This window comes from Alligator mississippiensis, chromosome 16, assembly GCF_030867095.1.
Source record: "Alligator mississippiensis isolate rAllMis1 chromosome 16, rAllMis1, whole genome shotgun sequence".
NCBI lineage: Eukaryota > Metazoa > Chordata > Crocodylia > Alligatoridae > Alligator > Alligator mississippiensis.
This window is the reverse complement of record NC_081839.1, coordinates 32,565,752-32,583,591: the sequence shown is the minus strand read 5'-3', so window position 1 is coordinate 32,583,591 and position 17,840 is coordinate 32,565,752. Positions and strand designations below refer to the sequence as shown.

At 52.1% G+C, this 17,840-nt stretch overlaps 1 protein-coding gene across 2 annotated transcripts in view; it reads right to left on the bottom strand.

Annotated features, from left to right (window-relative positions):
- Positions 1 to 11,971: 11,971 nt before the first annotated feature.
- NCAM1 (neural cell adhesion molecule 1) overlaps positions 11,972 to 17,840 on the bottom strand; it is a 217,208-nt gene continuing 211,339 nt past the window's right edge. Inside the window, exons 18-19 of one of the 2 annotated variants that reach the window (XM_059719683.1) lie at positions 16,858 to 17,640; positions 11,972 to 14,153 (exon numbers count right to left, since the gene is read on the bottom strand). In XM_059719683.1, the coding sequence (XP_059575666.1) occupies positions 14,033 to 14,153; positions 16,858 to 17,640 (904 nt within the window). In that variant the 3' untranslated portion in view covers positions 11,972 to 14,032. The remainder of the gene's footprint in view (positions 14,154 to 16,857; positions 17,641 to 17,840) is intronic. The other variant, XM_059719684.1, reaches the window with a different exon arrangement.

The following is a 17,840-nucleotide window of genomic DNA, read 5'->3' as shown; positions in this document are numbered from 1 at the left end:
AGCAAAGGGTGGCAAGAGAAACTGAGGCACAGCGATGGAGGAGCATTGGCCAAGATCTGACCACAGGGCAACGACAGAGACGGGAATACAGCCCCAGGTCCCCCAAGGCCCGGTTTGATGTCTGTCACTGGGGCACATCGCCCCACAGTCTGGAAAGGGGGTCTCCTGGGGGAGACACAGGAGGAGCCGGCTCTGTTGCAGGGACAGCTGAGCCCTTGGCCTGGGCCAGACATCAGCATTAACACCAGCCTCCGGCAGACCTGAGCCCATCAGCTCTGATCACCCGCTTCCCCGTTAAGCACGAAGCCAAGTCGCATCCGTCCTTCCCGGGATGCTGCAGCTGTGGAGATGGGCTAAGGCTGCTCTCTACCGACCCGAGAGCGCCACTGCGGCTAGCACACCGCTTGCTCACCCTCTTTAAGACCTGTGCCACATGCTCCTTTCTCCTCAAATACACAGGCAAGTATAAATAGTCTCTAAGGAGAAAATCCAGGCTTTATCTGCCACGTTCTTGGGACATGGACTGCATTGCAGACCCAATCCACAGTGCCTTCTGCTTACTGCTTATTGCATTGCACATCCAAATATCATATCCCGAATACCTCTCCAACCTGCAGGTCCTGTCTGGTCTCTTTGCTCGTCTTGGCTTGAAGATTCATAACCGCAAAAGGTCTGTGGGTGTGCATCTAGTGCGGGGGACGGGGACACCGTGCCTTGGAGAATGGAGCAGGCTGGGGCAGCAGGAGCAGAAGAGAAGCACCTGGGTAGAGAGCTTGCACCAGCACAGCCGGCCGTATGGGGTAGTCCAGTTGCATCCTGGGCTCTCACACCTCCGAGTCGATCTGGAACAACACCTGGACAACGGAGGCCATGATGGACCCCCCCTCCTCGTGCAGTGTCTGGCCTTAAACGTCCGCAGCAAGGTACTTCGTCTGCCCTAAGAGGGCACAGGGCTTGGGCGGGAAGCAGGGCTGCCCTGTGCTCCGGGAAGGACGAGCAGGGCAACAGGATCTGTTCCCGCAGTGAAAGTGAAGCACGGCCTCCCCGTGCGGACACAAGTGGGCCCCAGGTTCTGCTGGTGAGATGCACTCAGGAGCAGACACACGCCAGGGCTGAAGCCCGGGTCTACTATACTGGGAGCATGAGGTTGGGCACTGGGGAGCGGGAGCAGGGCTGCACCCTGAAAATCACCCCCAGGAGCACTGGGGAACCGAGTCTCCTGCAGGTGAGACAGCAGCCCTCGCATAAGGGGGTGGGTGGGTGGGCGAGAGGGGCACCAGCCCAAGCCCTGTTTAGAGGGGGCACCAGAAAGGCCCTTGCAGCATCAGAACAAGCCCTTTCAAGGCGCCATGATTCCCAATTATGTCTCTGAGCTGCAAAGAGCAGCAGCCAGGCTCCGGGAGCAGCTTGAGCCCGAGGAGGGGGCAGCAGACAGGGGGGTGGGCACGGAGGCAGGGGCTGTGCAAAGCTGGCACTGTCGGGGCCCTGCCCCACCACACCGCATGCGCTGCCCTAATGCCAGCCCGACCTGCCAGGGGCAGTGGCAGGGTTTTGATCTCCAAGGAGAGCCCAGAGCTGGGGCTTAGCGTCCACACCTGACGCTAGCATAGCCAGAGTCCAGCCAGGATGCATTGCAAGGGGGCATGGGCAGCAGAGGCTGAACCAGGGAGAGGCGAGGTGGAAAACTGGCCTCCAGCACCTGCCTCGGGCACATCAATCTGCTCCGTGCTCCAGCTGGCAAAGGAGAGGGCATAGTCGCTGGCAACCCTCAGCCTTCACCAGGCCCCACCAGAGGCAAAGCCAAACCCCTGTGGGGCAGCCGCCCTGCCCTGGGCCGTGAGGCTGCTCCCACGGCTGCTCTGCCGGGCGTCACTGGGGAGGACGGGAGTCGCTGCGTTGGCACGGGGCCTTCTCAGCCCCCTTCGCCCAAGCATCCCAAAGCGCTCCATGTCCTCACTGACCAGCCAAGCAAAGCCCCACGCTTGCCCCCCAGGGTAGGAGCGTGATATAGGAAACACTTTGTTAGTGCCCGAAATGCAACCAGAGCTGGGGTGGAGCAGAGTCGCCGTGTCCCAGCACCCAGCCGCGCAATGTAGTGGCTTAGGGTAGGAAAAGGAGGTTGGGATGATGCAGTTGGGGTTGGTCCTGCTCTGAGCAGGGGTTGGACGAGATGTGACTTCCCAAGGTCTGTGATTCCAGCATCCAGCAGAACGTGCAGGGACTGCAATTAGCCCCCAGGGTTAAATCTATGAGAGCTAATTACCCTGGTTTTAAACCATGCCACTTTCTTGGGGATCCTGCTGGATGGCTGTACCCGTTTCCTCTTCCTGTACCAGGACCCATGGTGCTAAAGGACTGTAATTTTAAACCAAGCTCATCCAAGTGGAAAGTTACTGGGGTTTAGACCCCTTCTGCCAGTAAATGAGCAGACATGAAGGAGCTGCATCAAGGTGACACCCCCAAGAGGTTAATCTCCTACCCCGCACACTCCCTGTTTAACAGCGTATGCTGTCCACAGCCCATAGCTCATTTTACCTCCTTTCCCTGCCTTTGCGGGGGACCTGGGTCTGTGCTGAGTACAAACACCCACAGGATGGCAGCCTCTACCAGCATAACACCAGCATCCAGCCACACCTCTCCGGCAGCCTCATTTCAGCTCACCGCTATCCGCGAATGTGGCCTCTGCACTGGAGCCAAGGGATCGTCACTGTAATGAAGTCATTGACACCCAGGGAAGAGATTCCCCAGTGTTGCTCCATCACTCCCGTGCTTTGAACCCAGATGCAAGAAGTTTCCTGGGTGAAGCCTGGGCGTCCAGATCCCAGGGCCGGTCCCTCTCCCAGCACAGCTCTCCTGGACGGTCAGCAGCTCCGGGGAGGCAAAGCACAATGGACCTGCCAGCTGCCAAGTGCTCCAGGCCCAGCCCAGGGACACGGGCAGGCATCCAAGGATGACACCATGCCCACTTTTTACCTCCAGGCTATACCTCTCAGCCAAAACCCACCTTGCACGAAGGGTCCAGGAACTGCCCGTGACATTTTAATGTGCTCCAGCCAGCCAAGCTGGTGCATGGGGAGGTGCAGACGCCGAAGGGAGAAACTCCCCCATTGCAACCAGCAGCTCTTTCCAAACCAGTCTCCTCCACAATGTGCCCTGCCATTGCCCAGGGGGATTAATGAGACACGTCAGCAGCAAAGGAGCCGTGAGTGGTCGCAGTGCCAGGGTGTTTTTACTCTGGGGGCTGCAATGAGCAGGCAGGAGAGGTTGGCAGCTTGGCCGGTGCCCTGCAAGTGGCATCCTTGCTGAGCTCCCCCTTGCTCACCCAGTCCCGACTCCCAGGACACTTGGTGTCCGTGTCGAGTGCAGGGCACTAACAAGCAGCCCTTTCACTCCTCACAGCTGCACGCCGAGTGGGGCTGGGGTGGCAGCTAATTAGCTGTGTGAGGAGCCAGTGTTTGGGGACCAGCTTGGCAAAAATAGCAGGATGTGGCCAGGGCAGGCAAGCAGCTCGGAGCACCCTCCTTGCCTCATAGACCCAATGAAAATGAGGGTTGAAGGGAGCTCAGGAGGTCACATCCAGTCCAACCCCTGCTCCAAGCAGGACCAGCCCCAACTACATCATCCCAGCCAAGGCTTTGTCTAGCCGGGTCTTAAACACCTCCCAGGATGGAGAGTCCACCACCTCTCTGGGGAGCCTGGTCCAGCGCTTCACCACCCTCCTAATGAGAAAGTTTTTCGTAATATCCAACCTCAACCTCCTTTGTTGCACCTTGAGACCATTGCTCCTTATTCTTCTGAGAACAGTCCAGCTCCATCCTCTCTGGATCCAGCTGGAAGCCCGGCTGGGGACAAGACGGGGGCACCAGGAGCCGGCCTCGTGGTGCTCAGACACAACAGGCGCCAGCAAGACTTCTGCTCCACGGAGCCGAGAGCCCAGCTGTCATGAGGAAGGGGTTGCAGGGTGGGGACCAGAGAAAAGCAACAATTAGAAATAGAGATGGTGAAAAGTGCAACAGGAAGAGCCCAGGGTGGAGTCCTGGGTTTGCAGATTCTGCAAGCAGCGCGTTGCGTTAGCATTTCATGTAAAATTACAGCTGGGAGGGAAGGAAAATGCAAAGCCTGCGTCCATCATCCCTGCCTGCCTGGCTTGTGTTCCAGCCCGTCCTTTCCTCCGTCTCCATGAACGGCAGGTGCCCTGCGGCCAGGCCGTGCGTGTCTGTAAGGCCCGGTGCAATGAAGACTAGTCTTGGCTGGGGAGTCTGCACCGCAGTGGGATATAAAATCAATGTCCCTGATGCCAATGCCGCTCGCAAGTCCTGCAGGGCTTGGGCCTGCTGCTTTTCCACCTTGCTGTCCAGCCTGGCTCTCAACCTCCACGGCCGCATCAGGAAATCACTGCCATCCGCCGTAACTCGTGACCTTTCTGAGTGATAGCTCTCTTCAATTCTTAATGAGCTTCGATTTCAATTTACTCCTGTTCAGCACGCTTGTTCTCCTGACGCCTTCTCTTTCACTCTAATTGCTTTTTTTATTATAATTACACCAAATTGAGAAATGTGGCCCCGGTTCTAGCAGGATCTGGTGATGACGATGATTATAATGATTGTTACTTAATGAAGATTAAACCTGCAATGTTTAGGAGCTTGGCATTGCTTGAGCCTCCTCACCACCAAGGCTGTGCTTATGTGCTCTGGGGACTTGGGCACTGCAAGTTTGGGGCCTTTGGGCAGGGCTGGATTTTGCTTTGGGATTTTTATTTTATCAGCTAAGCTTGCAACGGAAGCAGCTTTGTTCGGCACCGGACCCTGGCCTGTGAGGGGCTGAAGATTGAACGGGAACAGCCAGGGGAAACATGCTTCGTAGCACAATACTCACGTTGCAGGGTCCCCCGAGTGCTCAAACTAGGGTGGGATCACGCGATCGCTTCTGAGACATGATCCTCTGAAGGGAAGGCAGCTTTTCAGAACAGGGTGAAAGTCCTGAAGGGATCCAGCCATCCGCATGTCTTACAAGGAGCCAAGATTTCCTTGCTAGCCGCAGCAAATGGCATGGAAACGCGGAGGCGCAGATCTATCCATTGGTCTTCTCTAGTCCTGGGCGCGCAAACCACTCCGCAGCACATCACACCCGCCGTCAGCGGCAGGTGAGACGATCGTGTCAAAACTGGGAAACGACCTTCGCTTCTCAGAGCCGTGCAGCAAGGACGGTCCCCGACCTGATGGTATTAAGATGAACTGGTGAATACACTCCTCTCCCCTGAAAGATGTCACTGGCAAAGTATTATACCTGCTCTTTGCCTTTTGATTAAAGCCGATTCTTAGGCTCTCCTCCTGTATTTCCAGTGGCCATGTGCTGTGAGCTCTCAATTTGGCTTGTCACGTTCCTGAATTGTTTCAGCTTTAAAGCTTAATTTTATGCAAATTTCCCCTTGCAGGAATGAAAATGACTCACAGTTGCATCAACCGGTGATTTATCAGCAGGGTCCTCCAGTCTCGTTAAAGAGCACCGTTCGTCTCCCAGGAGTTTAGCCGTGGGGTGTTGCTCTTCTTCCCTCCTGCTGCAGCTGAGAGGGGGATGGAGACACCGCTTGCGAGCTCCAAATCCTGGGCCGTGGATTTTGGATGCAGAGCAGAGCGGGAGCACGAAGCAGGCAGAGTTGAAACACCTGGCCCAGAGCATGGACAGAGCACCGGGATGGACAGCCCTGTGTCCTAGACTGTATCCATAGGCAAGGAACCGCACGGCCATGCCTCACCGCCTCCACTTCCTCCCCCGAGGACTGAACGGAGACCTGGACAGTCCTGTCGCACGAGGTGTTTGTATTTCCTGATCCAGAGTCTGAAATGCAGCCAAAACGCAGAGGGCCCAAAGGAAAGCGCCCTGTCTTCGCTGCAAACAGCAGACAGGCACCCACAACCGCAGAATCCAGTGAGCACCTGGACGTCAACCCACGGTCAGATCCCATCCTGTCTGATCTCACCCTAAACACCGCAGCATCTGAGGACCAGATTTTTAAAGTCAGTTATGCATTCAGATCCAGCTGACTTCAATATGGACCGGGTGCCTACACACCTTGGAAAATCTGGCTCCCAGTGTCTTGTAAAGTAATCCCTGTAAGTGTAGCCCCTATCAGGAAATTTGGCACCTGAATCTAAGTGCATGAAGAATAAGAAGACAAGGTTCTTTGGGTGAATCTGATATCTTTTATGAGACCAACTTAAATAGTTGGAAAACAATTATTAAGCAATAATTGTTTTCCAATTACTTAAGTTGGTCTAATAAAAAATATCAGATTCACCCAAAGAACCTTGTCTGCCTGTGTCCTTAGACCAACATGGCTACAACCTAAACCCCTGGAGAACAAGAATAAACTCCGCAAGGAGTTTCCACCTCTCTCCACCGCAGCGTGAGAAGTGACTCGCCCTTCGGTCAACCCCGAAACGCGAGGAGAATTGCAAGGGATCCACGTAGCCAACATGGCATTCACAGCAGGGCAGCTGTGGCATCAACATAAGGACTTAAAAAACTGCCATGGCAGGGAGGATTCAAGGCTGATGAACGACTGGAGAAAATACAAAAATCTAGCAAGGAGTTTTTCGGTCCTATTTGTCATTGAACACAGGGAGAGAAAACTCATCACTCTAACACGCTGACATGTGCTCTGCAGTAACAGTAAATTAGGGCAGGCATCCCAGGCACCTCAATTAATCTCTGAGAGAAGAGGAACGGCGATGGGAGCTCCCCACAGTTCATTAAGACACTGCAGCAGGAAACAAACCCAGCACCAGGGAAGTGCCCCATCCATCGCGAGGCACTGCCGGGTGACTCCCAGGACACGATTCAGGAAACGACTTCCTCACACTGGTTGACACAAACACCAGAGACTGGCTTAAGGAGCGGGATTGTGCTTTATCCATCTTGGACAGAGCTCTGTTGCCCTTCTTCTGTCTAATGCGGCTTTTTTGTCTGTGTTTTGCTTTGTTGTTTTTCAACCCAATGGAAACTTTTGCTCAAAGAAAGGCAAGGGGAAGGAAAAATGCCTGAACTCGAGGCCTAAGATGTGATTCTGGACTGCTGTAGGCTGTTGGCTTTTTGAGAGCAGGAACAGGCGCCTGGGAAAGAAATCCAGGCTTCAGCACCGAAATAGCCAGTGAAGCAAGTGCAGGAGAAAAGGCCGTTCTCCCGGGAGGGTGAGCAGAGTACGGCCAAACTCTTGGCTGTTGCATTCTTGTGTGCGAACAACTTGCATCCAGTTACTGATACAAATCAGATTTCTAATTTCTTCTCCTCGTGTCCCACAAGAGCAGGGCTAGGAACTGAATTAAATCTCGTTAACTTCATCTCGCACATTAATCAAAGCGCTTTTGACAAGCTAAATGAGGGCCTGGTTTCCATAGGAAGCATTGTGTTGGCAGCGGCTCCACGGCGCTGTTCGTCTGAGCCTGTCCGGAGCGATGAGATGTAGGAGAATGGAGTTAACTTCACCCACAGGAAAGTGGATGGGAGAGCCGTGCACAATGGGGCTGCTTTCCCTGTCATCCATCATACTCAGATCAGACTCTGACAGATCCAACTGCAGCGCTCGCTCCTGGGAGATGCTAACTTGCGACTCAAGACGCCACTCAAAGCCAGCGCACGTGGAGGTGTGCACATGATCGGTGAGCTGGCTTGTGCCCGTTTCAGCTCACCTGAAACCCAGACATCCTGAATTCACTCTGGGAAATGCTGGGTGGAAACGAGCATTTCCACACCAGGTACCTCCGGAGCAGTTTCCGGCTGGAGAGAAAGAACAAGTGTTAAAAATATATCTTTTGTGGCGGGCTTTGTGCGGATGCCTAAGGGCCCCTGGTTTGGAAGAGAAGGCTGGGCAGAACAGCTGGTCCATCTCGTAGGAGTTGCTTCTCCCAGACGGTGGATCCATATAAAAAATTAACCCCCCCACAAAAAAGACTACATCCCTCCCTGCATCTCTCAGCTCCTGCGTCCTACCTACTTTTTGTGGAGTATCTCCACTGATGCCACCGGTTAAGTGATGTAACATGGCCAACTGCAGCAAAGCGGCAGCAGACGGCACTTACTGAAGTCCATGGGGTCTCACCAGTGATGAACTGGGTTTGTGGCCTATTCTTCAACTAATGTTTAAACAAGACAATGCTGGTCAAGACAACTAGGCCAGAAACTGGCTACCAGAAGGTCCAACTTAGCTGGACCTGGGCTGTGGTTCCTCAGCTGTTTCAGCCGCAGTGGCCAGACGCAGGGTGACTTGTTTTCAGCGTGTATGGAAAGGTCGTGCCATTTGGGGTCGTGTCCCAGTCCCGTCACGGCACTCTTGGCTGCCTCAAAGTCCCTGCAGTGTTTCCCCAGGCTCAGCACCACATCGTCCGTCAGTGCGAGCTACACCCGACATCCAGCTGTGCCCCTTCCGCTGCCCTGGACATTCCAGCGCCGTCGCCTGGAGCCAGCGTTAGTGTTGCACCCTCCAACACCTTTTTTGGCAAGCGTCGCACAAAGAAGCCCTGCACCCTCCTCCTGTGCCACTTGGATCCCCCTCCCCTGCCCAACCTGCTGCTCTGCTTTCTGCTCCCTCCCTCGTTTGTCATGTGCCGCACACAGAGGCTGCCCAGACCACCCCTGCTCTAACACATGCAGGGACTCTTACAAACACTGAGCTCTCAACTTTGCGGTCTGTGGTTTAAACACGTGACTTTAAATCATAGGCTTGTGTTCCCAAGGCAAGGCCAGTGCAGGGTGGTGGGAATTCTCACTTCTGTGTCTAACGGGCTTTTAGACGTGGAGCTCTTTAGTCCCTGCAAACTTGCCCTTGCTCCAGCCCTGACAATTCTTTGTATAATCTGCAGTTGTCTGACCCTGAAATATTTTCCAAGTAACCATTCAGGCCTTTCACAGGCTTCCAGTGTCTCATCGGGAACCCTTGGCTTGCGAGCGATGCAACGCACAAGAGAGTCGCTGATTAGAAGCAGGGATTTTTCTTTACCGCCTTTGAGTTTTTGGGCCAAAGCATTTGCATCTTTCGATCTGGCACGGGGCCCCTGGGAGAGGGCACGTGTCCAGGGTCTGCAAGTCCCCCCAGGAAACCTGCTTTCCTTCATTTCCACTTGCACTCAGTGAAGAGGCCTGCTCTGCTGCTGCTTTCCAAGGGGATCCCACCTTAATGACAACTATCACCTTCTTAAAGCAGAGGGGAGTTTGCAGGGTTAGGAAATGCTACATGCTGGGACCATTTGGGGAACATGCTTGTACCCAACTCATGAATCGTGGCTGTTGAATGCCTCGGTTGATACGTGCTCAGCCCCATCTCCACAGCCAGCCCGGACACCCGGCTGAACTTCAGGGCACAGGCTTCAATCTGCTGCCCGGTCAGACCCTCTGCACAGCGTGCTTGGGACTCACCTGGGCGTGCGGGGGACATCCTCCAGCAGCAATCCCATCACTTCCTTCTTCTGACCCTTCTGCAACACGCTTCTTGTCTCTACTGCCTATAATTAGAGAGACAAGTAGCGGGCCGACCAATTCCTAGAAGGGCTCTGCTCGGGGAACAGGTCTGGTCTGAACAACCAGCCAAGGGATGATGTGGCTTGGTCTGGTTGAGGATGACCCTGACCTTAAATATCAGTGTAGACCTGCCCATCAGAACCCCAGTTCCTGGGAGCTCAGAGACAAAAGAAACTCAGGCTAAAGAGAGGAGCATGCTTTCCCAGCAAAGGGGCCACTTCACTTGTAGGAGCAGCCAAGAAAGGTGAGGGGCACAGAGAGGGACTCCAGAGCTGGGAAGAGGTGCCACGTCCAGGAGCACGGATCCCAGACTCCTTTAAGGTCTCTGGCGTAAACTCACAGAAGGCCTGAAGGGTGAGCAAACTGAGGCAGGGGCATGTAGACAGGTGCACCTTATTTTGTCCTGACCTGTGGAGTTTTGGCCAGCTGAAATAAAGAGTGGCTGGGTTTTGGTACCCATACGAAGTCTGTGTGCCTGCATATGCCATGTCCCTGGAGAGGCGCATTATGAACCTGAGTGTGCTATGCAGCCTGCTTCCCTTTTTAAATGGGCTTTAGGACCAAAGGGCCTCCCAGCAATGCCATCTCAGCACGTCAGAGCAGGGTTCGGATTTGTACAGGCACCAACTGGTCCCGTGGCAGAAGGAAAGTGTGCGGCACGCACATCCACAGGACACCTAGTATCACTCTTGCTCCCGCTCCATCTGGAAGGTATGTGCAGTTGTCAGACCCACTAACAGCTTTCCCACCTAAGATCCTGATTCAAGGAGACTTAAGGACACATTTAACTTCATGCACCAAAGACTTTGCATTAACTTCAAGGGGGTTAACTCAGTGGAAGGAACTGCACGTGCAAGCGTTTCTGGGAGCAGGGGTTTTTTCACACCATGAAAAGACTGGACTTCAAGCACGGGCTTTTTTTTTTTTTTTTTTTTTTTGTAATTTTTATTTGAACACAAGTATTCTGACAGAATGCAAAGTCAAAATTCTCAGTTAGTATCAGTATTTACACTGGTGAGAATGGAAACAAAGGTGGTATCCATGTTCCACTTGGTAAAAAGGTTTTTGTTTTTCTTATAACAAGATAGAAGGCCCCCAAAAGTAGGGAATGGTGGGTAGGGATGTCAATGGAGGGTCTGAGAACCACTATCAAAACAGCCTAGTGCGAAAACCCGGGGTCTGAAGGCTCCATACAAAAGTGTGAAAATAAAACTCCACTCTAAAAGCTGAACAGTTTGATGCACTATTGTCTCATTACCTTACGTATGGTGCAACGTGAAATGCAATCACTCCTCTACTAGAAGCTGATCAGTCTGAGTGGCTATATAGATATATATGTACGGGCTGGATACATATATAAATATACACAGCGTAGACGGCGTCAAGTTGGTCCCTCTTCAAAGGATGAAATAAAAAACAATGAAGCCTAAGCTATTTTCGTTCAGAAAAGCAGAACATTTCTAAATTAAAATGACTTATTCTCTAGTAAAGGAGAAGCATAAACATGTGTTCACCAGTCAGTCTCTACGTACTGGTCACTGAGCAACGCCAGGAAGATTATAGACAGAGGCAGGATGGTCTCTGTTACTCATCTTCAGGTAACCACAGGGTGTGCCGGTGCCTAGAAACGACGGGCACCCCTTGAATCTCGCCTCTCGGCCCGCACAAGGCAGCAGGGCTCTTTCGATTCAGGTTCCCGGTTTGAGACAAATGTCAATTTAGGTGACAGCATTAAACTCCGAATCCTTGTCAAACAGACGCGGACCCGTTTCAAGAGGATTCGAATCGTGCAGCATTTGCCTCCTAAGAGCTGCTCAGCGATCCAGGGGTAATAACTTATGAGGTATAGAACAGAGTTGGCAAAGCAAGTCAAAGCCGTCAACAACGTCACACAAGGGATGAACCGATGCTCTCGGTAACCGGTATGAACTGAGGTACGCACTATCCTCCAACCCACGGCCAGGCGGGCTCCTCCTCGCTACAAGCTAAGGTGGCCGTTCACACCACAATTTGAGACATTGATTTGATTTTTTTTTAAGTTTCCTTCGGTCCCCCGCACCCAACTTGCCCCTCAATCATGCCCACGCTGCTCTGATGGGTATAAGCGAGGGGCGTGCTTGCCGCGGGGGCACTAGTCAAAGACCCATCCACTCCGGGTGGCATGTTAAGGACGCATGTGTGTGTATGTGCCTATATATATACAGTTAGCCTCCATTTCCATCCCCAGGAGCTGAGGAAAAAAATGCAAAAAACCCCACATTTAGCAAATGACAAGACCATTATTGTTCACAGTTTGAAATGATAATCTAGCGATGCCACTGTTAAAGACTGCATAATTATAAGAGTACACTGAAGAGCGTGGTTCAATGTAGCTGAGCCAGACTGCAGTCTCCTCACCCAAAGTCGTCTTTCCTTTCGTTCACTGCCTTAGCGCAAAGGAATGTTTGCCGTAGTCAGGTTTGCTTGTTCGTTTTTATTCTCGTTTAAAGGCTTCTGCTCCTCATAAGAGTTATTCTCTTTATTTATTTGTTTTCCTGAATAAATTTTTTTCCTTTCATCTGAACTATCCGCTACACCTTCCACATCCAAACTATGTTGAAGTTTTTTTTTTTTTAATTTTATTTTCATTATTTCAATACTATGACAAAAAACACGTTTCACACTAAAATAGTCACGCACCCACAGTGCACAAGCTTGTAGATCTAAAGTAGAATGGGAAAAGAAAAGGAAAAACCAACCGGGGAAGAAAAAAAAAAATAAAGTCAAATCAAAGCCCCAAACAAAAAACCGAAACGAAACAAACAAACGATAAAAAAGAATCAAAGAGGAGCGTTTCTATACAAAGGGCTGGTCTCCCTCCGCGCACCCCCACTTTCCTCCCGCCCGGTGCCCGGCCCCGCACCCTCCACCGCGCCCGGCAATCTGTGCGGAGCGGTCCTCAACAGCAGTCGTCGCTCGTGCTGCTTTGGGATGGACTGTGCCCCTCCGCACAACCCGTGTACCTCTTTCCGCCTCCTTCAGGAGACGGGCTCCAAAGGCCACCGAAGTCCACGGGAGCTTTCCCGTCGGTTATAGCGCTATCACCCCTCAAATGACGACATTCATTTCCTGAAGTGCATAAACTCTTTCCTTTTAGATCTAGCTTTCTAGGCTAAAAGAAAGTAAGAATTATTTATCGTTTTTCAAAGGGGGGGGGGGGGGGGGGATTGAGATGTTCAAACAGCATTCACTGAAACCAGACCAGCCCTGACTGTACAACCTCCCTTGTGCTTGTCAAAGCTTTGGGAGGGTACCGAGGAAGGAACAGGGGAGAATGTCTTAGAAAAGCAGAGATTATATTTCTCTTATGCAGTCAGGCCCCAGCCTAGCAAAGGCCTTAAGCTCACGATTGGCTTTAAGCACCTCTGTTCTTAACAACTCCTATGCTTAAAGATAAGCATGAGCAAAGGCAATGCTAGGTAAGTGCCTTAATTTGGTGGGAAGTGGGACACCCACAGAAAGTAAAATCAAATGGCATTACTGTTCTTCTTACTCCAGTAAGAAATAATAATAATAATAATAATTATTAAAAAATGATAAAGGGGAAACAACTACTGTAAACATCCATATTTAAAACTGTCTCCCTTTGCAAAGCAAGCATGCTACTAACCTAGTATCTATAGTGTATTTACTTTAAAAAAAAAGGCAGCTATTTTACACGTACATTTAAACACAACAAAAGTTAAAAAAAAATATCTGTCAATTGTAAACACTGGAAAGAACAAAAGTTGGCAAAAAAAAAAAAAAAGAAAAAAGAAAATTAAAATGAAAGAAATGTAGAAGTCTGAATACTGCAAATTGAAATATATCCCCGAAGCTGCAATTTTGGCATTCTTCCTAACGTAACAACAACAACCCAAATAAACGCTTAAGTTGGAGAACAGGATTCAGTCACAAAGGGCAAGAGACACTTTGCATACTGAACAAATACAAAGTGAACAGAAATTATAACTTACTCATGAGGATTTACATATTTCAAACTCGACTGAAAAGTATAAAAATAAATTGTGGACTTTGTTCATTCAGTACCAGCTGCACGTGACAGAACAGCCGTCTCATCTGTTAGACGAACAGAAAGGACGGGGAATTTCTCCCCTCCTGAATCTACTTGGTTTTGAGCTTCCTAACCAGTTTGCAATTGGTATCTGTAACTTTGTTTGCTCAACTATGTGCAGGGCCAGCTGAGCCCCGATTTGGTTGTGGGTTTAAACCTTTAACCTTTTTTTCTTTTTTAAAACATAATTCTTTTTTTTCTCCTTAAAAGCAAGTGCACAACAAATAGAACTTTTCTACAAACCTACAAAAAAAATAAAATAAAATAAAAAAGAGATTCCCCCATTTATGCATTTTCTGTTTTGTTTGTCTGTTGTTTTTTCTTAAAAAAAGGCAAAAGACACTAGAGGAATGAGATGTGTATTGTGGTTTGTGTTTAAATGCTCAGGTGAAGTTGTTCTGTCATTTGTTACTTTCCTCTCGCCGATCATGCTTTGCTCTCGTTCTCATTTGTTTGTGTGGCTTCGTTGGGGACCGTCTTGACTTCTGCTGGAGGTGTCTTTGTTTCTGTTGCTTGCACTTCGGATTTTTCTTCTACAGGGGTTTTCCTGTGGGGGAAACACCAACATGACAGTGGTTAGAGACAAGTCCTCAACTGGCTCCGCTGCTTTTCCAACGGGATGTGCTAGCATTAAGGAAGGACCCGCTCCTCGATCGCTTGACGGTCAGCGCTTCTATACCAAGCGCTGCCCTGCCCTCGAGCAGCTGGACTGGTGTTGGGGGAACTTCCTAAAAACCCTATTCCACCCTGGATAAAGTATTTGTTTGACTTTGTTCCTGCCCCTTTTTCACTCTGCTTCCATGCATGTCCTATGGGACAAAGCTGATGGCAGCAGTGTTCATAGGAAAAGCTCATTTGAAGTAGATGCCAGAGGATATTTATTCATGGAGAGCAAAATCGAGACCAGGAGCATGCAGCTGGGAAATTAATTTGACACCACTCAATCAAGGAATGGCAATGACACCATGTGACCAAAGCATCCAATCAAAGCACATCGGGTTTTGGGGGTTTTTATAGGAGGAGAGGGCCCCTCTTCTTGCAAAAAATATTTTAAGTCCCAGAATTGAGTGGTAGGTTGGAAAAAAAAAAAAAAGGGGAGGGCTTTGGTCTAATTTATTCTCCCAACTCTAACTGGGCTGACGCCCTCCAAGCCAAGGCTGGGCTGAAACCCGCTGAGCTGTCACGGTGCAACCCAGTCGGATGGGGAGGGAAAAAATGGGTCCAGAAACCACTTTTCTTCCCTCCACCCTGTGGCCAGCCCAGGTTAGAGAAGCACTGGACTACCCCAAGTTAGAGCAGAAAGCGTGGTCCCCTAGGACTCTTCTGATGCAACGTGCTGCCTTCCAGCTCCACCGAAGGCCTGTCCCGAAACCTCCCCAGCACCCGTCCAGAAGCTGAAAAGACACGTCTTTTCCCCCAGCAGGGACCTGAGACGAGACCCATGGCCTGGCCCGCAGTCTGAGACATGCGCTTAAGTAACGGGGGATATTTGTGTTTCAAAGTGCCAGCTACGCTAGCTTTCTGCAGAGCCTCAGCTCCTTCCTTCACACTTCTCATGCTGAAACCTGCAACCAGGGATGCGTTTTCCTGCCACAACCCTCAAATTCAGCAAAACTAAATGCACCGTCTTCTACCCTCCCCGGGCCAGGGACATGCATACGTGAGAGGGAAGACACGGCACATGTTTCCACCGGTGTGAAGCCGCTGAGGCTTTTTAAAGTTGAATCAAGCAGGCCTAGAAGTCAACACCCCTAGCCAGAGATGGAAGCAATCTGCCTGGCTCACGCATTTCCAGCACATTGGTTGCCTCCCTGCAAGGATTTAGTGAGCAAGGAAGCCTGAGTTTATGGGACCGGCCTGGCAGCTGTGATGGGAATGGGGACGGTTGCAACATGAAACAGGTCCCCATGTTCCTCACCCCCCGCCCTGAGTCCAAGAGACAGGCTGTGAAATCACCCAGGAGGCAGCCCAGCCCAGCTTAAAAGATGCTCATGCCCACAATGAACCTTCCCAAGATGCTTTGGTCCCAGACTCTGGGGCACTCACGGGCTGGGCAGTGGGAGCAGACTGGGCATCTCCCTGCTCAGAGGCTCATTCTGCACGGTGCTGGCACAGCCACTTCTAGTAGCTGGCTGGCAAAGCATCATCTGGGCTGGTCCCAATTGCACAATTCTGGGAGCTGTGCTCTTGCTTTGGCTTGGGTTGGGAAGGAAGAGACAGGCCGTGGGCTCCGCTACGCAGCTGCAGGAGCCTCAGGACTGGACTGAACACTGCCCACCCCGATGGCACACCAGTGACATGACCCTGGAGGAGCAGCGCCATCGTCTTGCTTGTGCTGAGGGGGAACGGGTGGCCAAACGGTCCCAGGTGATGCCTGGTTTAGTCACGTCACCTGGAACCTGCCTCTACAACACATCTGAGCTGTAAAACTCCTTCGGCTCACTACAGTCCTGGCCCAACTGCCCTGAGGAGGGGGGATGGCACCCGAGTGGGAAGCCAGAAGGGTGTGCCGGAGCCAGGCAGGCGGCCGCACACGCTACGCCACGCAAGAGGAGAAGGGCCAGGCTTTCCAGCCAGCCCTCCACACTCCTCTGCTCTCAAGGGTCTGCCATGACTCCTGTCCAGCCCTCTGGCTCGGTGGACCAGGACCCCGGCTCTAGGCTAAGCAGGAATGGCTTAGGCTGTAGCAAAACGGCCTCGCTTTGCTCGCCTGCCTAGTGTGCAGTGTGGTATGAGCACAGCAGATGGGAGAGGACCCCTTCCTGGCATGAAACCCAGCCTGAACCCCTCACACCCTTTGTTGGGCGGGGGCTCTCTCCAAGTTCATCAGCCACAAAAGGCACAGGAAAGTCAAATGGACCTGCCTCAAACCGGATGTGCCAGAGACCCCTGGCACAGGCAGGCGCATCCTGGCCACCCTGCGCTAACTCCTGAGGGCTTCCAAAGACCCCCAACTATTCTCAGCTGACCTACAACGGGGCAGAGCTGCCAGGAAGCCTAACGAACAACAGTTTCACTAGAAATGCGCGGACGTCTTTTCCCCATGGATCAGGCACCGGCCTGCCTTGCCCCAACCACCCCTTTCCTACCCTCATTCTAGATCCCGAGAGTCAAGCCCCAGGACACAGGAGAGTTAGTTTGCTAGAGAAAGAATGGAGGTTAGTTGGGAGGACATCCAACGAGAACACAGCACAGCACCAATGCACAAGGAACACAGCACACAACCCACGGAAGATTAAAGGCAGCCATACTCGGTCTTTGCAGGCGCAGGCGGTACAGAGCTGTCTGCAGTGGAAGAAGCAAGCTCGCGAGCTTGCCCGCTAGCCACACTGGCAGGAGTAGCCGTGCCGAGAGCTGCAAAAACATCCTTTGCAAGGTCAATGTCTGGGGTCTTGAAGCTCCCTTCGTCCATTTTAAAGTCCTCATTCTGGGAGGGGTTTGTGGTGCTGCCTGAGGCAGCCTCGCTCTTCAGGTTGGGCGGGTTCTTGGCTGTCTCTGTTGGGCTCTTCACTGTGCTGGGCTGCACGGCTTCCTTCTCTGGGCTTTTGGTGCTGGCTGCCTCCTGCTTGGGCTCTGAAGAAGCTGGAGGGCTAGCAAGGTTTGCAGGGGCTGGGGTGGGAGGCTTGCTACTGGCTGCAGCCTTGGAGGCCTCGGACATGTTGGTGACAGTGCTGGGGCTGAGCACGGCCCCTTGGCTGGCCAGGACACTCGAAGACAAATTATTAGTGGCTGGAGTAGAAGTTGGGGTGTCGCTTAGGTCAACGAGGGGGGCAACTTTGGGGGCTGAGGTGGGTGGTGGCGAGGAAGCCGAGGCGGCCGCCCCCTTGGCTGGAGTGGCCTGGCTGGGAGACATGGAGTTGGAGTCGGGGATGGCTGTGGCTGGAAGGGCAATACTGGAAGTCAGAGTAGTGGTCTCGCTGGTGGGGCTGTTCTGAGCAGTGGCAAAGGTTTCGGTGATAGTGTCAGAGTTAGTAGTGACCGTGGTGACAGAAGGCAGCATGTCCTCAACAGTAGCTGCGGTGTCGGCTGGGTGCCTGTGAGGAGGACAGGAGTAGAAGAGAAATAGACAATGAAGCCGGTAAATGAGAGGGAGAGGAGGAGCAGAAGCACAGGACGGCGCGATGCAGAGCAGTGGTAGCGTGGCATGCGGTTACAGTGCGCACAGAGGACAGGGAAGCGAGAGAGGAGAGACCCTCCTGAGGTCAGAGGTGCAGCCAATATCTGGGGCCAAGCA